Source organism: Psammomys obesus, unplaced genomic scaffold (genome assembly GCF_907164565.1).
Source record: "Psammomys obesus unplaced genomic scaffold, mPsaObe1.curated_primary_1811, whole genome shotgun sequence".
Classification (NCBI taxonomy): Eukaryota; Metazoa; Chordata; class Mammalia; order Rodentia; family Muridae; genus Psammomys; species Psammomys obesus.
In genome coordinates this window covers 15,717,786-15,743,637 of record NW_026596064.1, presented here as the reverse complement: position 1 = coordinate 15,743,637, position 25,852 = coordinate 15,717,786, and the positions used below count along the sequence as shown (strand labels likewise).

The window sequence follows — 25,852 nt, the reverse complement described above, 5'->3', positions numbered from 1 at the left end:
CTCTCCTCTGTGGCCTAACAGGACTGCTCCTCCCTTGGGGGGTGGGGAGGCCAAAGAGCCAGTCATTGAGTTCCTGTTAGAAATAGTCCTTGTTCCCCTCACTATGGGAAACCAATTCGTTACTGAGCTACCACAGGCTACATCTGAGCAGGGGGAGAAAAACCACTTTCAATAGAGCTTTCTGTTAATTATCACATACCACAAAAAGTTATTCAGTGGGAGTGAGAAGCCAGAAGCTCATCCAGAAAGAGAAAGTGCAATCTGGAATTCCAGCCCACCGCCTCAACTTCCCCTAGTGGATTTCTGTGAGATGAGCTCAGAGCTCTAAATTTTATATTATCTTTGTTCTACTCCTGGATGTTCTCTTCTGGATGCTGTGAACTGAAGTGATGGTGTTTCTCTGTCGTATGTCTCTTTGCTCTTTCACTTCTGCTTGCTATAACAGTAATAAATTTACAATTTCAAAACTCAAAACATTGCTATTGTAAGTACATTTTGGGGAGCCACAGAAATTCAGATCTTAGCTTCCTTCTCCAGATCCCCCAAATGTCATATATTTATCACTTACAAAATAACCTTCATTCAACATTAACAGCTCCAAAAGTCTTAACATTTCAACATCAGCCTATAAAAATTTAAGCCTGAAGTTTCATCTAGAAGTCATCTGAATCAGATAGGCATGAAAATCAAAGTATGACTCACCAAGAGATAAACTGTGCTTCCTCAAAAGTTTCATTCACCTACTTAAAGTTATGATTCATGAGTCAGGCTCTTCTCTAACTGTGATCTTATGAAATTATATGGTTCCAAAATATAATGCCAATCATTTCCCCAACATTCCAAAAGTCATGTGTATGAGAGAAAATGGGGTGAAACATATTCAAACTAGCACCAAAATACAATGTGGAAACATTAAATCTAACGTTGGTTAATAACTTGACTTTGTGTCCCACCTTTCAACCACAATGACGCATAGCTGGACCTGAAGGTTTAGAGTAACTGGGTTGCTGGTGGAGAATAACTGATACTATCACCTTCACGGCTTTATGCCGGAAACTCCCCTACCGTAAAGTGGCTGCTGGTAGACCCACCACGCAGGAGACAGCTCCAGTAGTCATTGCCCTATAGGTGCTTTCTTGCTCCTCTGCCAGTTCCCTGGCTGGCACCCAAAGCCACTAGGGGGCAACCTTAGAAATGTAGGTGAAGAAAGCCAGCTCACTGTCCTGGAATTTGTGTGCCACTGGAGCTGGCCTGAGTTGGATATTATCAAGTTTTGTGACCTGAGTACTCCTGCTAGGCAGCTGCTACATGTCAGAGTGATTGAACACACGGTGACTGAAGGAAACGTGTTAATCCTTAGTCTCCATGTGCATGTGTGCCCTCACACATTTGGCCATGTATGCATACACACACATACATGCATCATATGCATACACAAAGATAAAAATACCCATCCTCAAGATCACAGATCAAGATACATATCCTACTTAATCAAATCGGCTACCGGAACTGTAACATTTGTCTTCTTATTAATTATGTTTTTCAGCTCTAGAATTTTTTAACAACTTTATTTAGCTTCTCACTTTGTTTCCCCTCCCTCCCCCGTGTTTGTTGAACTGTGTTTTCATACTTTTAAAAGTTTCTGTCAGATTATTGCTTAGGGAAGTGGGGAGGTGGCTCAGTTGATAAGATGCATACCATATAAGGTGCAAGGACCTGAGTTCGATCCCTACTGCCTACATGAAAGTTGAGTATAATGGTTCATGCCTGGGGAGGCAGGGACAGAAGAATCCCTAGGACTTGCTGGCCAGTAATTCATGCTGAATTGGTGAGCTCCGTATTCAGTGGAAGACCTTGTCTTAAATTTTGATGGTGTCTAAGGACTGATAATTAAGGTTGCCATTTAGCCTTTGCATGCATGTGCATACAAATACCCTTCACGCACAGGCATACACACACACAAACACATACATTTCATACACATGCCCAGTATCCATGCAAATGTCAGTAATAAAAATATAATTTTGGATTATTTCTCAGATAACTTTATTCTTTGAAATCAATTGTTTGCTTATTATTGTATTAGTTTCCTGCTTTTTCATGTTTAGTAGTCTTGCACTGGTGTCTACATTTTAGAGAGCAAGTTTCTTCATCTGTCCTTTTTTAAGTAGATACAGTGAGGGAAGACATTTACTTGTGCATGGTTGCAAAGGTACTGACTAGGTGGGGTACAGAACCTTCTGTTCAAGAAGATTGCAGTGCTGTAGTTTCTATGCACCTCTGTCCAATAAAGTCTACCTTAGTGAAGACTGCAGAAATCTTTGGCTGCAGAAATCCAATATTTGCATTAGCTATAGCATCAGAAAGTGGTTGTTTACTGTCACCATGCCACTATGCCGCCAGTATATCTTTCAGGCAGGTCACTGGTTTAGGCCACAGGGTCTGTAGCTAGGGGTGGTTACTTTTCTGATAGTGGGCAGAGTACCTTCTAGCACAATGAACACCGGTCATTAGGGGTGAAACTTAAATTAGGCACCAGCTCGACTTGTCTGTGTTTGATGAGATATTTAAGTGCTGTCTTCATCAATAGGATCTTACCATCAGTTTGTGAAAAGTAACCAATAGCCATGAAATATGGTTAATAAACACCTGTGGTATTTGTGGTTCTGTTAGGTTCCTTTGGCCAACCACTCAAAAAAATGTTACACCTTCATGGTGCCAGAGTTTTTACTTAATGATGTAAAATGTCTATCTGAGGCATTGTCTCTATTATTTCTCTACTATTTGGTAACTCTTAGATTATTTTCTCATACATATGTATGTGTGAACATATTATATATATTCTGATATCAGATTAGTATATAACCAGTCTTTGTAGGAATGGTTTCCATGTGCAGCTCTCTCTAACATTCCCTCTTAGGTTTTAGCTGCTTTTGTAAGCTTACTTCCTAATATCTGTCCCTTCAATTCTATGAAATCACTGATCTTTTTGAGTTGTTACTTTGCCTCAGGAAATGTTTGCTAAGCTCAAAGACTTATGAGGCTGTCATTCTTTTCTGACCTCTTTCTGTTGTCTACTGTTTATTATATTTAGTCCAGTTTTCTAATTGTTTAAAGTTGGTTAAGTTCAATGTCTTCACAGACTCTTTAACAGACACTTCCTGATTTCCCCAGCATTGCAGTGTGAGTTACCATCTCCTCATATCTTAAATCCAACATAAAAAAATCATTATCATTGCTATACATTCTACTTGTCAGCTTTTCTTCTGAGCATTGTAATAAAAACTTTATTATTGCTTACATAATTAGCTATCTTTCAATATCACAAAGCCTAAAGATTTTACATTTACTTATATTAAAATTAGTTTTCCCTTTTCATAGAAAACTTCAGAGTACTTAAGATTTTTCTGAATTGATTTTTATGAGAAGCTTATGAACAAAACTCATTAATTTTTCTCAAAGTTATATAACCTTTTCTGAGTCTTATAGCAATACGTCTTCTGGATTTCAAGATCTGTCTAACTGGAATATATAGAACTTCATTTGAACTAGGAAAACATTTTGAGTAGATAAAAGTTTTGTTCTGTCCTATTTTATTCTTATATTTGTGGGAATAACAGTGTAGCAGAATGGAAAGAATCAGATTGAAACTATGCATATAGTTTATAACAAAATTCAGACTAAATAATGAAAGGGTATGGAGCTTCTAAACAACATATAAGCAGTAGTCATATGGCGTGTACACCTAGTTTAGGAAGCAAAGATGAAGAATGTAACTGTTGAGCTAGACAGCATGTTGTAAATGGGCAGATATGGGAGTTAATATAACAATGGTTCAGGTGACCAAAACACCTGCTTGGGAAAGCTGCTTTAATTAATCAATTAATAAATTAGTCAAATATAATTGTCTTGTAATACATAGGAGAATGTAAGAAACAAACATGAGATGAATAATTTTTCACCTACTACGACTCAAACCCTAAATATAAGCCAAGTGTAGTGGTGTACAAACTGTCTCCTAGAGACAAAGTAGGATGATTATAGTTCAAAGAGGGTCTGGCTATTTACTGAGTCCTTGGTTTTTGTTTTTAAAGACAGATAAAAGGGAGGATAGGAAAAAGGGTTAAAAGAAAAAAATTATTTGAAACAAAACAATCATGATCTTATTTGCAAAAGACATGATTGTTTACCTGAGCGTCTGTGCCTCTTTAGTGTGCCTATTTCTTGACCTATGCCCTTTTTGCATAGGACAAAGGATTTATGTGTTTCTTCTGTAAAACCATAAAATCAAGTTAAAGACTGTGTTGCTAATCACAGCTTAAATGATAAAACTCATAAAGAAGATGATCGCAAGCCATCTCTATTTTTTGCAACAATCAGTCATGACTCCTATATTCAACTCAGTCTTTCTGTCCTATGTTAAACTGTGGGCTTATTTCTTGACTTTCTAACACTAATTACTGTGTGATGTCCTCAATCTTAGATTACTTTTCAGTAATCTTATCTTTAACTTCAAGATGAAAATAATCATGCTTATGATACATTCTAGTTCTATGTTTCTCCTCCTCTTAGAGTTGCGTTTGGAAATTGCACTGGGTTGGTTGTGGTGGATTTCCTACAGAAGACAGTACTGTTAAGCATGGGGACCATTGACCTCTATAGATCAAGTGACCTGTACCAGCGACAGCCCCGATCTCCTCGAAAAAACAAGCAGTTCATTGCAGGTAGGGGACAATCTACCTGAACTTGATTTGCTCACTTGTTTTCTTCCAGATTGTTCTTCTTGTATGATACCACTCAAATACATGGTAATACTGACTCAACATATAAATAAATGAATTTAGAAGAAACAGCAAAAAAGTTTTGAATGAGCATGAGAGATGTTTAAAGTTCAATTTGCTGTTGAAGTTAGGAAGCATCTCAAGTTTCTTAGGTTGGAAGCCTAAAAAATAAATAAATAAACAAAAAAATAAGAACCTATTAATAAGAAAACTAGGACTAGGGGTTGAAAGCTGTTTAGATGTAGCCCATGGCAGTTTAGTGTCCAGTGGGTTACATAGTAATGGGAAGAGGGACTGCCTCTGACATGAACTGATTGGCCTGCTCTTTGATCACCTCCCCCTGAGGGGGGAGCAGTCTTACTAGGCCACAGAAGATGACAATGCAGCCACTCCTGATGAGATCTGATAGACTAAGATCAGAAGGAAGGAGAGGAGAACCTCCCCTATCAGTGGACTTGGGGAGGGGCATGCATGAAGAACGGGGAGGGGAGGTAGGATTAGGAGGGGAGGAGGGAAAAAAAACTTTTTGGAATAAACAGATTAACTTTTCTCTACTTTGGTTAGCCCATTTCAAATAGAGTTTAAGGTCACTAGTCACTTTTCATTTTTTAAGTAACTATACTGTGGCCGTCCTCTTTTCTTTACTGATAATGACTAAATTGACTTATGTTTATAATATAATAAATACCATTCTCCAACATTTAAGTACTATGAAACATGGTACTTTTCTTAGCAGGACAAGCAAATTAATTCAAGTACAAGAAAAGAGAAATTTAAAGTTTAATTAAGACATGGTGCCAAACTTTGATAGTCTGAATTATCTAAAATCTTACTGGAATTTCAATATATATCTAAAAAGGTGACTTTAACATCCATAAATTTTGTATTTTTTATTATCTACTGAATGCACTAGTTGTTTAAAATTGGCTTAAAAGTTTGCTTTGATTGTGTTATTCATGTAGATAATGATTTTACATTTCCATTTTTACAAATAGCTAACTGAATATTTATACCTTTCCTAAAGATAGCCACAAAAAGATTACTTTATAATATATGGTAGTTATTATTTTCCAAATAGTAGATAGGTCAGTTGTAACATTAAGTGAATTTCCTGTTTGACGAGTGCTGTTTGACTGACCTTCTCCTCCTTTGTTGACTTTTCTCCTGTAAACTTGAACGTTTGCTCATTTGGAGCCTTACAGAGGCTCAGCATTAGTCCTTCAGAACTTGCCAGGCTTTTGTCGGGGATCTCAGCTTTCAGGTACTGTCCTGGTATCCTGGAAAGTTTAGCTCTGTGGGCTCCGCATCTGTCAGCCACTAGCTTCTGAAAAGAATCAGAGTAAGAACTTCATGTTTGGAAAAGAGGTGACTGTGAAAGTTCAGAATGTCTAAGATGGGACGATGTCAGCGTCAGGTGCTGCAACGCTGAAAGTACTGATTGCTCAGAAAAGCCGTAGCTTCCCTCCCAGCATCTCAGTTACAGCTGATATGAGGGGAAGTGTGACTATTTTGACGAGGAAAACCTATGTAATTCAAACTCATTAGGGTTCCACAATAGTGATTACAGATTAGATGTTGATATAGAGAAAAACTGATGAAGTTGAAAACTCAGTCTCTTTTATTTTATAAGGTGATCAATGAGTACATACTTAATATTAGAAAATAAATTAGAAACTAAAGTATCTAAGCTGTCCTTTTAATTGCTCAAAGATTAAATATAATCTTAGTCTTAACAAAGTAATTTTTGTATTACAAACCAAGTAATTGCACAATGGTAAAAACACTTAAGATAAACATGCCATCAAATTTACAAGATAATTTGGCTAAATAAAATGGCTACAGCATTCTCATCATTCATCTATCACCTTTCCAATTGATTTATTTTTAAAATATCTCCTCTCTACTTTGATTACCTAATCTTGCTACAATTTCTTCACCTTGGCTGTTCTAGATTCTGGTATGATATCACCTCCTTTCACTTTAGACTGTTTTCTCTCTTTCCTCTGCCTGCTGCTGATGCTGATGCTCTGGCATGTTCCAAAGACAACTTTTGCATGCGTGGGCTGTCTAACTTTTATCCTGATTTAACGAAACGGATCCGTACTTCCTATCAGAGTAAGTTCTATAAAGGTTAGGCAAATAGCTTTTATTTTTTTTAAAGTCATAATTCCTAAGTTAAATCTGTTGGTGAATGCTTAGTAATGTGTTTTTCTTAAAACACATTCAGCATGCGTGCAAGTTTCTGTTTTTGTTATGGAAATGCATTCTGATGTTTTGATCATTTTATTTTTAATTTTCATAATTTTGATTTAAGTATTCCAAATCATTGTTGTCATGTACCCACTCACTCAACCTCTGTTTTCAGTGTCCATCTCAAACCATGTCCTATTAGTCCAGTAGTCATCATGTTTCCTTCTTAAGAAGGAAGTGCTGTGGTATTCTTGGAAATAAGAACCTGACATACTGTGTCAATAATAATTCAGTGCTTTCTTATTTTGTCAGTGTTGTGCTTTGACCATTTTGTAACCTTATTCTAACCAGTCTAACAATATTCTTTTACAGTTCCTGGGGATAACTAAGTATTCCTAAATATGATGCATTTTATTAAAATAGGATACCTCAAAGCACATTTCAATGGTGATTTTAGGTACTGAACTCTGAGACATAGAAAAAGTAAAGTAATAACTAAAAGGTGAATAGTATTACCTTTTCTGTGGTAGCAAATGAAGATGAAAAGATGGGTAAGATAAGTAATTCTAAACATCGGTGCAGAAAGTGTGATGGTGTGTTACTATAGATATAACAAAACTAGTGGAATTATGGGTAAATAGTATTAACATGAAAAGATGTCTATGTTATGCTAATATATTTTGTGAAAATCGGGTTGCTTGCCACAATATATATATATGGCATTATACTTGTATAAAAACACATACACATACATACCAACACACACATTTGAACATGTATATTCTTGTTACCTGAATTTCTTCAGACATCTTCTTACTACTGAATTATACCCCATTATTAAATGTAAAACTTTACAAGTTTAATGTGCCTGGCTGGAAGCTGGTTCCTGTTAAACCTTTACAGTCCTTCTGGGGTACCCACTGTGACTTATTTCTCATCATGTTCTTTACCTTTCTACTCTACCAGTCACCCCTTTGGGGATACTGTCCACTGTTCCTGCTCAGTGACCTGTGTCAACCTTGACATCTGTCTTGGCTTCTGCTACCCATAAAGCAGGGAGAGATACTAGGATATTTCTTGACATTTTAAATTATGTGAAATTAAGTTTCCATAATAAAGTTTAACTGGAACACTGCTATACTCCTTCACTCACCTGTTTGCAGTGGCTTATTTCACATTTCAGTGGCAGGGCTGATTAACAAAAAAATCGTATGGCTCACAAAGTTGTCTCTCTGTGTACATTTTTAAAAGTTTACTAATCGCTACTCTATACCATTTTTATAGCCCATCCTATACAACCACATAAAGAGTTTGCAACTTTCCTTTTTCTTTTTTTTTTTAAGATTTATTTAATTTATTATATATACAATATTTTCCCTGCATGTACACCTGAACCCCGGTAGAGGGCACCAGATCTCACCAGAACAAGAAAATTTGAACACAGGGAACTTCCCAGAGACTCATACTCCAACCAAGGACTATTCATGGAGATAACCTAGAACCCTTGCACAGATGTAGCCCATGGCAGTTCAATGTCCAAGTGGGTTACCTAGTAATGGGAAGAGGGACTGCCTCTGACATAATCTGATTGGTCTGCTCGTTGATCACCTCCCCCTGAGGGGGGAGCAGCCTTACCAGGCCACAGAAGAGGACAATGCAGCCACTTCTGATGAGAACTGATAGACTAAGATCAGAAAGAAGGAGAGGAGGACCTCCCCTATCAGTGGACTTGGGGAGGGGCCTGCATGCAGATAGGGGAGGAAGGGTCGGATCGGGAGGGGGGAGGGAGGGGCTTATGGGGGGATACAAAATGAATAAAGTGTAATTAATAAAAGTTAAATAAAAAATAAAAATATATTTATTTAATTTATTACATATACAATATTTTCCCTGCATGTACACCTGAACCCTGGTAGAGGGCACCAGATCTCACTATAAATGGTTGTGAGCCACCATGTGGTTGCTAGGAATGAACTCAGGACCCCTGAAAGAGCATAGGTTAAGTGTTCTTAACCTATGAGCTACATCTCCAGCCCCAAGAGTTTGTAACTTTCCTTCCAGAGTTTCCAGTACATCTGAATACAATTTTGACATCCTAAAATATTTAAGAATGTGACTTTCATGTTTTACCAATTTCTCATTGTTTTACTTTCTATTATTTTCTGTAATCAACACGTGAAACTCGTATGATAAGGGAAGTATAGAGAGCAAATAAATGCAGGCTCTGAGCCTGCAGAATTCCACAGTACCAACCATATAGAAATTACTAGGAAGCTCTGAACGTTGCTGAATATTTTTATGTTCTCTCCATAAAAACAACAATGTCTCTCAGCTTTTAAGTATTTCAATCAAAATCATCAAGACTTAAGTTCCCATTGCTTTTCTATAAAAATATGCTGCTTAATCCAACTATATGTTCCCACCCTTGTGATGTTCTCATATTTCCTCTCTGTAAACGCTATGCTCAAGGTTAGTTTTCTATATAAACCTTTTGAACTACCATCTAAGCCCTCTTGTACTAGTTCCTTTAATTAAGTACCTGTGGCATACAAGATTTGTACAAATATGTTTGTATTATTTCAGTTCATTTATATAGCTATGTATTTTATATTTGTACTTTATGTGACAAGAATCTGAAGCCCATATCAGTTTAACTTAGAAATTTAAATTCAACAAATAAAAACTTAAATGTGAAATAAATTAAATTCTTTATACCCTCTACACCCAGCACAAGTTCTGAGCTAAACAAATAAATGATGATAGAGCAAGACAGACCATGGCTGAAAGCTATTTTATTATCCTGAACAGTGGGAACGTCTCATATTGGATGAATAGAACTAACTCTTGTCAATACTGGATTCCTTAGGCTTTTACAGCAACTATTAGAATTTTTTCCTAACCAGCGTCCTACATAAACAGAATAGAAGGGTTCTTATAATGTAGGGCTGAGGTAAGAATTCTGTGTCTCCACCAGTGGTCCTCTGGTGGCTCATATAGCCCTGAAACTTAAAGTAGGAGGTCTTAAAGTCTTCTCTTGAGGATGAACATTATAGGTTATGGAGGGGTTGATTCTTTAATGATTCAAATATATTTTTGAATTTTATAAAAATTTGGGCTAATTTTTAGCTAATATATAACCTGATTGTGTTTCTATAGCCCTGCATTACTATGATAGAGGTAGTGTATCTCTTACATGAAATGCTTCCTAACCTTAAGAAATGGAAGTCTGTCTGTCTCTATCTGTGAAGAGAACCCGTTTCCATGGAATGTTCATCTATTCTGATTGTTCTAATAAATTTGCTTTTTATTTAATGGCCATTATAACTCTTTGAAGGAAACGGGGGTTAGTTAATATATTCTTCCATAAATGAGAAATCTTAACATTGAAAGAGATGAGATTTGTTTCTTAAAATCCTAAAGGACAAGTCAGACAGACTGCTGTGCATGTGACACTAAGACTAATGTACTATCCACCGTGTTATTCTGTGCCACTTAGCACCTCAAGTGTTGGTCACCTTGGGAACCAATTCATCATTCTAATCGAAAGCCACTCCCTTCCCCCATATTACCACTATCAATAAAATAACATTTATACTGAAACAATTTGAATTTTTTCACATCTTTGAAATGAATTAGGTACTCTACAAATGTCTCATAGCTCTAAAAACTTTCATGTTATTCTGTCACATCAATTTTGCTCTTGAAGTAACACCACACTCATATTTGAACCTTATAATTTTAATTTTGATGAAATAGCTTAATTTGAACATTTTCTTTCCCTTCTTTTTTATTATTATCATTTATTACAATTTACTCAATTTGTATCCTGGCTGTGGCCTCCTCCCTCATCTCCTCTCAATCCCACCCTTCCTCCCTCTTCTCCCCCTTATGCATCTTCCCTAGTCCACTAATAGAGAAGGTCCTCCTCTCCTTCTTTTTGGCCCTAGCCTATCAGGTCTCATCAGGACTGGTTGCATTGTCTTTTTCTGGGGCCTCACAAGGCTGCAGCCCCCAGGGGGTGGTGATCAGAGTGCCAGAGTTCATGCCAGAGATAGCCTCTGCTCCCCTTACTAGAGACTCCACTTGGAGACTGAGTCTGTGGACTACATCTGAGCCAGGGTTTTAGGTCCTCTTCATGCATGGTCCTTGATTGGAGTATCATTCTCTTCAGGGCCCCCAGGGCTCAGCTTTTATGGCTCTGTTGGTCTTCTTGTGGAGCTCCTTAATTTGAACATTTTTTGGTCTATTTTTCTGATTAGCTAATCAGCTTTAGGATCCAAGAAGTTGCATTTTATAAGTCTTGAAATTTATGCCTCCAAATCTCTTGTATCATAAGATAATAAAATTTTATAACTGAAGGAAAATATCTATATTTACTAAATTACTGTTTGTGGAAGCATTAGAAAGAGCAGTAGACACATGTTTATTAAAATTACATTGTGTTCTACCATTTCAACTTACTGACTAGTTATTATAATGTGAAAGAAGATTCTTAAATAATTGATATTTCTTCTCATATATGTAAGATAGCATAAAAATCACGATCTCTACCTCCCTTAAATGGTGGCAGAACTCTTCTGGGTTGAATCTGTAACAGAACTTCTATAATTATTAGATATTATTTTGTTAATGTATGACATAATCAAACAGCAGATGGTTAAGTAACTTCAGCATTATGATCGTTGTATGGAAGCCAATGGGGTGAAACTCCATCTGCTGTGTCAGTGCCTAGTGTTCTGTTTCTGAGGATGTCAGAAATGTTGCCAGTTAAAAACTGATTGTATGCCATGTAAGTCAAAGGAAGTTTGAAAATGCATTGAAAGTAAAGGGAAGGCAAAAATAAACACCTAAAAGCAAAGTCCAGAATGAAAGTAAAGGAAGAAGGGAGGATAAGAAAAGGAGTATCTTGGACAAAAAAGAATGTATCTGCATAAACTGTGATAAACACAAAGACCTGCTCGCTCAATTTTCTTTTAACAGCTACTGTGTTGAGTATTTGGGTATACCATGGCGAGAGAAGTAGTTCTGGCCTTTTACTTACAGTTGCTATTGACAATATATAGGTAAATTAATCCATAGACAGACTCTTTTTTTTGTATTTTTTTTAAATTTTTTATTAATTACACTTTATTCATTTTGTATCCCCATAAACCCCTCCCTCCTCCCCTCCCGATCCCACCCTCCCTCCCCTTTCTGCATGCATGCCACTCCCCAAGTCCACTGATAGGGGAGGTTCTCCTCTTCTTTCTGATCTTAGTCTATCAGTTCTCATCAAAAGTGGCTGCATTGTCCTCTACTGTGGCCTGATAAGGCTGCTCCCCCCTCAGGGGGAAGTGATCAACGAGCAGGCCAATCAGATTATGTCAGAGGCAGTCCCTCTTCCCATTACTATGTAACCCACTTGGACACTGAACTGCCATGGGCTACACCTGTGCAGGGGTTCCAGGTCATCTCCACGAATAGTCCTTGGTTGGAGTATGAGTCTCTGGGAAGTTCCCTGTGTTCAAATTATCTTGTTCTGTTGCTCTCCTTGTGGAGTTCCCGTCTCTTACTATTTCCCACTTCTTACATAGAATTCCATTCACTCTGCCCATCAGTTGGCCATCAGGCTCAGCATCTGCTTTGACAGTCTATACTGCAGAAGCTTTCAGAGGCCCTCTGTGGCAGGTTTCAAGGTTGTTTCCTGTTTTCTTCTGGCTTTCAGAGGCCCTCTGTAGCAGGTTCCTAGGTTGTTTCCTATTTTCTTTTTCTTCTGATGTCCATCCTCTTTGCCTTTCAGGATGGGGATTGAACATTTTAGTTAGGGTCCTCTCTTTTGCTTAGTTTGTTTAGATGTACAGATTTTAGTGGGTTTATTCTATGTTGTATGTTTATATGAGTGAGTATATACCATGCGTGTCTTTTTGCTTCTGGGACAACTCACTCAGGATGATCCTTTCCAGGTCCCACCATTTACCTGCAAATTTCATGATTTCCTTATTTTTCATTGCTGAGTAATACTCCATTGTATAGATGTACCACAGTTTCTGCATCCAGTCTTCAGTTGAGGGGCATCTGGGTTGTTTCCAGCTTCTGGCTATTACAAATAAAGCTGCTACAAACATGGTTGAGCAAATGTCCTTTTTGTGTACTTGTGCCTCTTTTAGGTATATGCGTAGGAGTGGCATGGCTGGATCTTGAGGAAGTGCTATTCCTAGTTGTCTGAGAAAGTGCCAGATTGATTTCCAGAGTGGTTGTACCAGTTTACATTCCCACCAGCAGTGGAGAAGGGTTCCCCTTTCTCCACAACCTCTCCAGCATGTGTTGTCCCTTGAGTTTTTCATCTTGGCCATTCTGATGGGTGTAAGGTGAAATCTCAGGGCTGTTTTGATTTGCATTTCCCTAATGGCTAATGAGGTTGAGCATTTCTTTAAGTGTTTCTCTGCCATTCGATATTCTTCTACAGAGAATTCTCTCTTTTAGCTCTGTTCCCCATTTCTTAAGTGGATTACTTGGTTTATTGCTTTTCAGCTTGTTTAGTTCTTTATATATATTGGATATGAGTCCTCTGTCAGATAAAGGGTTGGTGATGATTCTTTCCCAATCTGTAGGCAGTCACTTTGTTTTGATGACGGTGTCCTTTGCTTTACAGAAGCTTTTCAATTTCATGAGGTCCCATTTATTGATTGTTGCTCTTAGAGCCTGTGCTGTTGGTGTTCTGTTCAGGAAGTTTTCTCCTGTACCAATGAGTTCTAGGGTATTCCCCACTTTTTTTTCTAGCCGATTTAATGTGTCTGTTTTTATGTTGAGGTCTTTGATCCACTTGGACTTCAGTTTTGTGCAGGGTGATAAGTATGGATCTATTTTCATTTTTCTACATGTAGACATCCAGTTGGACCAGCACCATTTGTTGAAGATGCTATCTTTTTTCCATTGTATGGTTTTGGCATCTTTGTCAAAAATCAGAAACCGAGAATTGCTAAAACAATCCTCTACAATAAAAGATCTTCTGGAGGTATCTCCATCCCTGATCTCAAGCTGTACTATAGAGCAACAGTTATAAAAACTGCATGGTACTGGCATAGAAACAGAATGGTGGATCAATGGAATCGAACAGAAGAGCCAGAAATAAACCCATACACTTACGGACACCTGATTTTTAGACAGACTCTTATAACTGAAGAGAACAATGCCGCGGTGGAGAAAATGAGAAAAGTGGCTAATTATGTGCCTGATTTTTATGTTTTATTGGAGAAAAGACTATTCAAGAAATAGAGATGTGAAGCTTTGCAAGGTAACAAGGAAGCAGTCAAAGCTCTGGGTTTCCAAACAAGCCAGAGTCAGGGCCCTGGATTGTATTTCCTGCCAGAAATAACCAAAACCTATTTTTTAATGACAAAATAAGGAAACAGTGGGGCTTTTTTAAAAAAAGATATATGACTTAAAGTGACGAGTAAAAGGTTATCTTGGGAAGATTGTAACAGAAGAGGTGAACCCAAAAAAGATTTCCATGTACTGATAGTTTCTAGACTATAGCAAAAAGAAGGGAGGCACAGGTAGAAACCAAAAAGCTCCTTCGACTAAGCAGATGAGGCACTCAAAAACCCAGGTCTAAAGCACACCTCTTTCAAACTATTTAGCTTTAAAAGATGTGAGTTTTTCACTCTCATTTTAAAGAAAATAACATGAAATAATCTATTTAGAAAGAGATTTGTGATAAGGGGGAAGAGAAATAAAAAGGAACAAAATTCTTAGGAAGGTGAGGAGATGGGAATCAGCCAGCCTATGTGCTGGGATTGACCTTATTATACCATATAAGTGCCACATGAAAACTATATGATAGCATTGTAATGACTTCCCAAACTGTGACTGAAATGAAAAAATAAAATATGAATATGAAACCTACTATTAGATTAAAAAAGAATCATTGGAAGAAAATAAGTCAAAGCTATGATATACTTATGGCTCCTTGGTTTGTTTCCTGCTTTCCCAAGTTTTCTATGGGAATAAAACACTCATAAAAATGTATATTTCAAAATAATTAGTTTTTAGTAATTGCCTTAAGTAATAGTAACTAAAATCTTCAGTATGGATTTGTGATCCATTGTAACCTAACACATGAAAATAGTTTTACCATCCAGTTCATTTTGATCAAGACGGGTAGGTGAAGGAGCTAGACAAATGGCAGATTCAGTAAGAAGTACAGAAGCAGATAAAAGACGCTTAGCTGAGGGTGTGTAATCCTGCATGTAAAAGTGCACACCCATGGATGTGCATGTTCACATGTCTGTGCGTACATGAGGAAGCCGGTGGTCAGTCTCGAGTGCCTTGTTTTCTGAGGCAGCCAGTGCCTCCAGCACTGGGATTACAATTCTGTGCCACTGTGTCTGGATTTTTTAATGTTGATTCTGGGGATCACTCTCAGGTCTTCATGCTTGTGTGACAAGCACTTTACAGAATAATCTGTCTTCCAGGTTTGAAGCTAAGGTTTTTTTTTAACTTTCAGCCTTTATATTTTAATTTTTAAATGAAATGTGATTTAACATATACTTCATATTTCTTGCCTATTAATTATATTATGATGACCTATTTATCTTATCTCCTAATAGCTATATAACCTGGGAACTTTGTGCAATGGTCTCTGCCCCTTTTCTTATCAGTATAATGAGAGTAATAATATACCTTTTCTTATGGTACTGTTAGACGTCAAAGAGATAACTAGCATAAATTACCTAGAAGTGTATAAGTTATGAAATATTACTTGTAATGAACATACAGGCATTAGGCATTCATAATCTTGGTTAGTCAAAGTCAGCCTTTGTAAAGTCTTTGTAAATCTTTAGAAGTTTTTATACACACATTAGTCACTGATCATAATTCTTTATTCTGTCTGTTACTTACCTGTTGTTCCAAGTTACTCTTCTTGATATTTCTAGTTTAAGTAGCCTACTCCTTTTTATAACCTGCTAGTTCTAATTGGATATCAGATAACAAAGCCTGATTAAGTGACTAAAAATTCAAGAACTAAGATAATATCATGGTGTTTCTGTAAATTAATATTCATTGCTTATTTAGTTATAAACTTTCTTACATTCACTTTTTTTATTTTTAAATGAACTTTTATTTTATTTTATTTTATTTTTAGTTTTAGTTACATTTTGTTAACTCTGTGTCCCAGCTGTATCCCGCTCCCTCATTCCCTCCCCCTCCCCAACTCCCTCCCTGGTCTCCTCCCTGCCCCTTTCCAAGTCCACTGATAGGGGAGGACCTCCTCCCCTTTCATTTGACCCTGTTTTATCAGGTATCTTCAAGGCTGGCTGCAAAGTCCTCCTCTGTGGCCTAACAGGACTGCTCACCCCTGGGGAGGGGGGGGGAGGACAAAGAGCCTGCCCTTGAGATCCTGTTAGAAATAGTCCTTGTTCCCCTTGCTTTGGAAAACTACTTGGTTACTGAGCTACCACGGGCCACATCCCAGCAGAAGTTCTATGTTATATCCATAGATGGTCCTTGGTTGAGTGTCAGTCTCAGAAAAGGCCCTGTGCCCGGATATATTTGGTACTTGTAGAGCTCCTATCCTTTCCATATCATACTAACTCCCCTTCTTTCATATGATTCCCTGCACTCTGCCATGGTTTGGAAATGAGTCTTAGTGTCTGCTTTGAAACACTGCTAGGTAGAGTCTTTCAGATGCCTTTTGTGGTAGACTCCTGTCATACATTCAATGCACATCCCATTTGTCTTTCTAAATGAGGATTGATCATCTTCACCCATGTCCACTTACTTGATTATCTTCTTTAGGTATGTAGATTTCATTATGTTTATCATATCTTGTAGGTCTATATAAGTGAGTATATACCAAATTTGTCTTTCTCCTTCTGGGATACTTCACTCAGAATGATCTTTTCTAGATCCCACCATTTGCCAGCAAATTTCATGATTTCCTCCCTTTTGATTGCTGAGTAGTATTCCATTGTGTAAAAATACCACAATTTCTGTATCCATTCCTCTGTTGATGGACATCTGGGTTGTTTCCAAGTTCTGCTACAAACATGGTTGAACAAATGTCCTTGTTGTGTACTTGAGCAAATTTTGGGTATATACCTACGAGTGGTATAGCTGGGTCTTGAGGTAGCACTACTCCTAATTGTCTGAGAAAGCGCCAGATTGACTTCCAGAGTGGTTGTACCAGTTTACATTCCCACCAGCAATGGAGGAGGGTTCCTTTTTCTCCACAACCTCTCCAGCATGTGTTGTCACTTGAGTTTTTCATCTTGGCCATTCTGATGGGTGTAAGGTGAAATCTCAGGGTTGTTTTGATTTGCATTTCCCTAATGGCTAATGAGGTTGAGCATTTCTTTAAGTGTTTCTCTGCCATTTGATGTTCCTCTTTCGAGAATTCTGTTTAGCTCCATTCCCCATTTTTTTAATGGGATTACTTGGTTTGTTGCTTTTCTGCTTCTTTAGTTCTTTATATATACTGGATATTAACCCTCTGTCAAATAAAGAGTTAGTGAAGATTCTTTCCCAATCTGTAGGCAGTCGTTTTGTTTTGATGACAGTGTCTTTTGCTTTACAGAAGCTTTTCAGTTTCATGAGGTCCCATTTATTGATTGTTGCTCTTAGATCCTGTGCTGTTGGTGTTCTGTTCAGGAAGTTGTCTCCTGTGCCAATGAGTTCTAGGCTGTTCCCCACTTTTTTTTCCAACTGATTTAGAGTATCTGGTTTTATGTTGAGGTCCTTGATCCACTTTGACTTTAGTATTGTGCAGGGTGATAAATATGGATCTATTTTCATTTTTCTGCATGTAGACATCCAGTTGGACCAGCACCATTTGTTGAATATACTGTCTTTTTTTCATTGAATGGATTTGGCTTCTTTGTCAAATACCGAGTATTCATAGGTGTTTGGGTTTATTTCTGGGTCTTCTATGTGGTTCCATTGATCCTCCTTTCTGTTTCTATGCCAATACCATGCGGTTTTTATTACTGTTGCCCTGTAGTACAGCTTGAGATCGTGGATGGAGATACCTCCAGATGATCTGTTGTTGTACAGGATCGTTTTGGAGATTTTGGGCTTTTTGTTTCTCCATATGAAGCTGAGAATCTTTTTTTCAAGGTCTGTAAAGAATTGAGTTGGTATTTTGATGGGCATTGCATTGAATCTGTAGATTGGTTTTGGCAGGATGGCCATTTTCACAATGTTAATCCTACCAATCCATGAGCACGGGAGATCTTTCCATCTTCTGAGATCTTCGATTTCTTTCTTCAGAGATTTGAAGTTTTTCTCAAACAGGTCTTTCACTTGCTTGGTTAGAGTCACACCAAGGTACTTTATGTTATTAGTGGCTATTGTGAAGGGTGTTGTTTCCCTAATTTCTTTCTCGGCCCTTTTGTCTTTGGTATACAGGAGGGCTTCTGATTTTTTTGAGTTGATTTTGTATCCTGCCACTTTGCTGAAGGTGTTTATCAGCTGAAGGAGTTCTCTGGTTGAATTTTTGGGGTCGCTCATATATACTATCATATCATCTGCAAATAGTGACAGTTTGACCTCTTCCTTTCCAATTTGTATCCCCTTGATCTCCCTTAGTTGTCTTATTGCTCTGGCTAGGACTTCAAGTACAATGTTAAAGAGATATGGAGAGAGTGGGCAGCCTTGTCTTGTCCCTGATTTCAGTGGGATTGATTTAAGTTTCTCCCCGTTCAGTTTGATGTTGGCTATAGGCTTGCTGTATATTGCCTTTACTATCTTTAGGTATGTGCCTTGTATCCCTGATCTCTCCAAGACTTTAAACATGAATGGGTGTTGGACTTTGTCAAATGCTTTTTCGGCATCTAAGGAGATGATCATGTGGTTTTTCTCCTTCATTTTATTTATGTGGTGGATTACATTGATGGATTTCCAGATATTGAACCACCCTTGCATGCCTGGGATGAAGCCTACTTGGTCATGGTGGATGATATCTTTGATGTGTTCTTGGATTCGGTTTGCAAGTATTTTATTGAGTATTTTTGCATCAATGTTCATAAGAGAGATAGGTCTGAAGTTCTCTTTTTTTGTTGGATCTTTGTGTGGTTTAGGTATCAAGGTGACTGTGGCTTCATAGAATGAGTTTGGTAGTGTTCCTTCTGTTTCTATTTTGTGGAAGAGTTTGAGTAGAATTGGTGTTAGTACTTCCTTGAAGGTCTTGTAGAATTCTGCGCTGAAGCCATCTGGTCCAGGGCTTTTTTGGAGGGGAGACTGTTAATGACTGCTTCAATTTCCTTGGGAGATATAGGGCTATTCAGTCTTTCTACCTGATCTTGGCTTAATTTTGGTAGATGGAAACTGTCAAGAAAATTATCCATTTCATTTAGATTTTCAAATTTTGTGCCATATAGGTTTTTGTAGTATGACCTAATAATTGTTTGGATTTCCACAGTATCTGTAGTTATGTCCCCATTTTCATTTCTGATTTTGCTGATTTGGATAGTTTCTCTCTGCTTTTTAGTTAGTTTGGCTAGAGGTTTGTCTATCTTGTTGATTTTCTCAAAGAACCAGCTTTTTGTTTCATTAATTCTTTGAATAGTTTTATTTGTTTCTAATTGATTGATTTCAGCCCTGAGTTTGATTATTTCCAGCCTTCTGCTCCTCTTGGGTGTATCTGCTTCTTTTTTTTTCTAGGGTTTTCAGTTGGGCCATTAAGTTGTTTGTATGTGATGTTACGAATTTCTTCTTGCAGGCATTTAATGCTATAAATTTTCCTCTGAGCATTGCTTTCAACGTGTCCCACAAATTTGGGTATGTTGTGCCTTCATTTTCATTGAATTCTAGGAAGTCTTTAATTTCTTTCTTTATTTCTTCCTTGACCCAGCTGTCATTGAGTAGTAAGTTGTTCAGTTTCCATGTGCGTGTCGGCTTTTTGTTGTTTCTGTTGTTGTTGATGTCCAGCTTTAGTCCATGGTGGTCGGATAGTATACAAGGGATTATTTCAATCCTTTTGTATCTGTTGAGGCTTGCTTTGTGACCAACTATATGGTCTATTTTGGAGAAGGTTCCATGTGGTGCTGAAAAGAAGGTGTACTCTTTTGAGTTTGGGTGAAAAGATCTGTAGACGTCTATTAGGTCCATTTGATTTAGGGATTCTGTGAGTGCTTTTATTTCCCTATTTGGTGTCTGTCTGGTTGATCTGTCCCTTGATGAGAGTGGGGTGTTGAAGTCTCCCACTATTAAGGTATTAGGATCAATGTATGATTTAAGCTTTAATAATGTTTCATTTATGAATGTAGGTGCTCTTGTATTTGGGGCAAGATTTGGGACATCAAGATTGTGATGTCCTCTTGTTGGATTTTTCCTTTGATGAGAATATAGTGGCCCTCCTTATCTTTTTTGATTAACTTTGGATGGAAGTCTATTTTATTAGATATTAGGATGGCTACTCCAGCTTGTTTTCTGGAACCATTTGCTTGAAAAACATTTTTCTAGCCCTTTACTTTGAGGTGGTGTTTATCTTTGTTGCATAGGTGTGTTTCTTGGATGCAACAGAATGTTGGATCCTGTTTCCGCAACCATTCTGTTAGTCTGTGTCTTTTTATTGGGGAGTTGAGTCCATTGATATTGATAGATAGTAGTGACCAGTGCATGTTAGTTCCTTTTGTAATGGAGTCGATGATCTTACCCTGTTTCATTGCTTGTTTTCTTTTCATTTTTGTTGGGATATTATCTGTATGCCCTGTTTTCTTGGGTGAAGTTGTTTTCGTTGGATTGGAGTTTTCCTTCTAGTATCTTCTGTAGGGTTGGTTTGCTGTGTAGATATTGCATAAATTTAGTTTTGTCATGGAATATTTTGTTTTCTCCATCTATGTTAATTGAAAGCTTTGCAGGGTATAGTAGTCTGGGTTGACATTTGTGATCTCTTAGAGTCTCCATGATACTTGCCCAGGCCCTTCTGGCTTTCATAGTTTCTGATGAGAAGTCCGGTGTGATTCTGATAGGTCTACCTTCATATGTTACTTGGCCTTTTTCCCTTGCTGCTTTTAATATCTTTTCTTTGTTCTGTAGATTTAGTGTTTTGACTATGATGTGTCGTGATGTGTTTCTTTTCTGGTCTAGTCTATTTGGAGTTCTGTAGGCTTCTTGTATATTTATAAACATCTCTTTCTTTAAGTTGCGAAAATTTTCTTCTATATTTTCTTGAAAATATTTTCTGGACCTTGGAGCCTGGAGTCTTCTTTTTCATCAATTCCAATTATTCTTAGATTTTGTCTTTTCATAGCGTCCTTGGTTTCTTGAATATTTTGTGATTGGAACTTTTCTGATTTTACTTTTTCTTTGAGAGAAGTATCAATTTCTGCAAGTGTGTCTTCAGCTCCATAGATTCTCTCTTCCATCTCTTGTATTTTGTTGGTGATGCTTACTTTTGTGGTTCCTGATCTTTTCTCCAAGTTCTCCAGCTCAAGGGTTTTCTCATTTGTGTTTTCTTTATTGATTCTAATTCTGTTTTCATGCCTTGCACCATTTCTTTCATCTGTTTGAATTTGGATTCCTGTCTCTCTACGATGGTCTCTATTTCCTTAAAAATATGGAACGCTTCACAAATTTGCATGTCATCCTTGCGCAGGGGCCATGCTAATCTTCTCTGTATCGTTCCAATTTTAGTATATGTGCTGCCGAAGCGAGCACTTACATTCACTTTTTATCTCTGGGGCAAAAAATATGCTCAAGATTATTTAAGTTAATTAATGTTTACTTTCAGGTTCATAGAATACTTAATCAGTAAATACAACAATATAATGACTGAAAATAAAAATTAAAAGGCTGGATATCTGTATTATTAAAAAAAAAAGTCTTGAAATTTTCCAGTGAAATCTGAAATAGAGCAAATAACATGCCTTGAAGCTTATGCTCGAAACTCTATGAGGAGAATATGATGGAGCAGAAAAATTCCTGGGACCTTCAATTTTTTTGTGTGTTTAGAAACAAAGATTTCCAATTGTGTTATAGTGTCAATAATACAGTACATACTATAAAAGCATTCAGACAAGAAGAAGAACTCTTATACCCTGGACAATTTAAAGACTCTGCCGCCCAGGTCTGTGTAAATGTACTGTGTAATGTGTGTATACAATGACAGGATAATCTGGATAATCAGGATAATCTCAGAACATGCTCTGTACGTTATAAATGACTATAATTGTAGATTTGTTTCTGTTTAAGCCCTATCATTGATTTCCTTCTGTGATCTTATTTATTCAAAAAAGTATTTGCACACTCAAGTCTTTGAACTTACAATATCTCCTCTGTGAACACAAGAGTTAAGCCACATTTTTATAATATGACATTATATTTTGAGCTTGCAAATTTTATGAGGATTGCTTTTTTTTGTCCCTATATTAATTTCTTTTCTGCTGCTGTGCTATAAAACCTCAACTCCCCCAGGGACATACATTTCAACCATAAAATTCTATCTTTGGTCCCCATATGCTCATGGCCATCCCATGATGCAAATGCATTAGTACTTAAACATTCCCATAGTTTTTAGCAGTCATTCCAGTGTTTAAAAGTCCATATTTTCTTCTGAGACTCAGGAAAGTCTCCTAAGAGCAACCCCTGTAAAATAAAAAATAAAAAAAAAAACAAATTCTTTCTTCCAGTTTTACAGTGGCAGAGAGTATACATTCCCATTCCAAAATGGAGGAGTAGGAGCACAGTGAGGACAGATGGGAGCAAAGTAAGACCAAACCCCAGCAAAGAAAACACAGTCCATAACTGCATGCCCAGTCTCTCCAGCTTCAGCTTCAAAGGGCTTGGGTGGCTCTGCCCCCCCCCCCCATGTGCTTCCTACAGCATGCATCTCTTCCAAGGAAGTTTGTACCACTTGTATGCAGCCCGCCTTGGCAGGTGTCCTGTGGCTCTGGCATATCCACATCTCTATGTCCCCAGCACAACTTGGGCTCCATCTTCATAGCATCACACAATGACCCCAAAGGCCTTCTTGTGGGTACTCCAACCTCACCACACAATGCCTAGCCTCAATGATTGAAACCATGGAAGATGAATCTGTGATCCCTTCAATCTTGTATCTCTTATTATTCCAGAACCAGCAGCACATGATAACACTGCCAAGTTCTAATTCCAGCTACCATGGAGTTATGGTCCCCCAGGAACACAGTTGTAATAGCTCCATATGCCAAAGCTAAAAAATAAAACAAAACAACAGCAACAACAAAAACCTTTAGGGCATTGCCTTCCAGGAGCCAGAAGGCCCTTGCACTCTTTCCTGTCAGCAGTTGGAGGCTTTAGTGGATGAGGTCTTATCCTCAGAATACCTTTCCTGCTCTTCAGTACAGAGCAGCTGGCTTTTCTTTACTGATACTAATCTCTTTAATAATTACAGCCTCACGTTTTCAGCACATGCTTTAGCTGTAATCTTTAGCTTCATCAGAATGCTGAAGTTTTGTTTTTAATATCTCTGCCCCATTTTTTGCTCTTTTCTCACTGTAGATATGCATAAATGTAATCAGTAATAACAAATAGCAGGAATTTTGTATTGTCTTAAAATTTCCTCTACCAAAAAAAAGTCTATTACATTTTAATGCAGCCTCTCGCACATTTTCAGATGTGGGAAGAGTATATGCATATTCTTTGGCCAAAATCATGCAGACAGCCCTAGCCCCATTCTTGATAGAGTCCTTGTCTCTCATGAGCTGGGCCTCCATTGTCTGTTTTCTATCAGCATTCCTATCTTCCAAGTTCCTACTAGGACAGCCTTTAAACTCCATTTGCAGCATTCAGCTGCTTTTCTAGCCCAAGTTCCAAAATCTGCCACATTCCTCCCACAAAAAAAAGGCCTAAAAAGCACATGATCATGATGGGGAACAGGACAAGAGCCTTCCACAGGGGCCTCTGAAAGACTCTACCCACCAGGGTGTCAAAGCAGATGTTGAGACTCACAGCCAAACTTTGGGCAGAGTGCAGGGAACCTTATGGAAGAAGGGCGACTTAGACCTGGAGGGAATAGGAGCTCCACAAGGAGACCAACAGAGCCAAAAAACCTGGGCCCAGTCCTCCAGAGACTGATACTCTAACCAAGAACATGCATGGAGAAGACCTAGACCCCTTACTTATATGAAGCCCATAGTCTGCTCAATTTCCAAGTGGGATCCCTAGTAAGGGGGTCAGGGGCTGGTGCTCTGATCACCACTCCTGGGAGTGGGAGGGGTGCACCCTTGCCAAGCCAAAAAAGGAAGATGATGCAGCCAGCCCTGATGAGACCTGATAGACTAGGGTCAGAGGGAAGGGGTGGAGGTCTCCCTTATCAGTGGACTAGGAGAGAGTCTCCACATATGGGAAGAAGAGGGTGGGTGGGTGAGGAGACGAGGAGGAACTACAGCCAGGATACAAAGTGAAGAAATCATAATAAACAATAATGAATTAATTAATTTAAAAAGCACATGATCAGGTTTACCACAGCAATTGTCTCCACCTCTTGGTACTAATTTCTGTTCTGTTGCTGTGATACCCTGACGAAAGCAACTTGAGGGAGGAAGGGTTTCTGTTGGCTTATAGTTGTAGAGGGGCTGCAGTCCACCATGGCTATGGAATCTCAAAGCCCTTCCCCAGTGGCATACTTCCTGTAGCAAGGTTACACCTCCCTAAAGGTTTTGTAACCTTCCCAAACAGTGGCTCCGGTTGGGACTAATATTCAAACACATGAGCCCATGGGGAACATTTCACATTCAAACCACAGTAACACTTCTTGTATGTGTTTTATAAACAGCACAAAGAAAAAGGTCATAGGGAGGAATAGGAACAAAGACAATTTTCATCATTCACAATAACTCATCCGGCTATGTAGATATAGATAAGTACAAACAATAGTTATGAACAAGTGAAAAGGTACATGAGGTTATCCATCAAAATAGGAAACTATGATAAAGGATATTTTATGAATGTTATAGGAATGCAGATTTGCAGATTGTGAGAACCACACAATGTATATTAATCTGCCATGCCTTACTTATCATTGTATTTGCCCAGAAAATGATAAAATGGAAAGTAAGAAATACTAGAAATAAGAGATTGATGCAGTGTTTGTTTTAACTCGATGCCATTGAATGAGTCATTCATGTAAATAAAATACTAAAAACAGTTATAAATAATTTAAATCTGTAGCATCCCTTAAAATAGCTTTTAAAATAACTTCTTGGAGTAGAAGATTGTATTATGCCTTTTTAAAGCACTTTTTTTTCCTGTTATTCTTGGTACATTTACCAAGGACTTTGGTCACTTATTAAGTATGGTTGGTTTGTCATTTATTAAAAGCCTGAAGCAATTACAAAATAAAAATTACCTATGAAATGTCAGCAAAATTTATCTTTTTTCTTTCTCTTTCTCTCCCTCTCTCTCTCCCTGCCCCTCCTCTTGTTCTATTTTCAGGCCTAACAGAGCTGAATGATAGTCCAGTTCCCCTGGAACTTGAGCGCTGCAAGTCTCCCACTTCAGGTAAACAGAGTGGTATTTTTCAAGCTTGTGGTAATTCGCTGAAGTAAGCTATTTATTTATTTTCATAATTCTTTCAAAATTAGTAATTAGTTCAGTTTTTTAAATTTAATCATAATTAGCTTTGTTTCCAAAATAAATACAAATGAATGTCTTTTAAATATCCTTGGCCCAAAATAAAAATAAGATATGAGTATAACACTTTTAAATACATCTTAAAGAAAGATCATTTTTAGGATATAGTAACGGTGCCTAAGAAGTGTCAAATAAAAATGGGTAATAGATACAAAACTTTGTCATCTATTTTATAACTAAATTTGTGAGAAATATAAACTTTAGGGGCAGAAAAAAATTATAGTATGCACCTGGACCACTATTTCATACATGTTTATTTATTGACAAATTAAAATGAAATACCATATGAG

General features: G+C 37.6%; 1 protein-coding gene and 1 non-coding gene across 2 annotated transcripts in view; one reads left to right on the top strand and one right to left on the bottom strand.

Annotated features, from left to right (window-relative positions):
* Stxbp5l (syntaxin binding protein 5L) overlaps window positions 1-25,852 on the top strand; it is a 278,666-nt gene that overhangs the window by 192,847 nt on the left and 59,967 nt on the right. Inside the window, exons 19-20 of the mRNA XM_055625237.1 lie at window positions 4,573-4,724; window positions 25,365-25,430. Coding sequence (XP_055481212.1) covers window positions 4,573-4,724; window positions 25,365-25,430 — 218 coding nt within the window. The remainder of the gene's footprint in view (window positions 1-4,572; window positions 4,725-25,364; window positions 25,431-25,852) is intronic.
* On the bottom strand, window positions 21,502-21,608 carry LOC129689893 (U6 spliceosomal RNA). Its single transcript, XR_008722208.1, has one exon. It is a non-coding gene; the product is annotated as a U6 spliceosomal RNA (small nuclear RNA).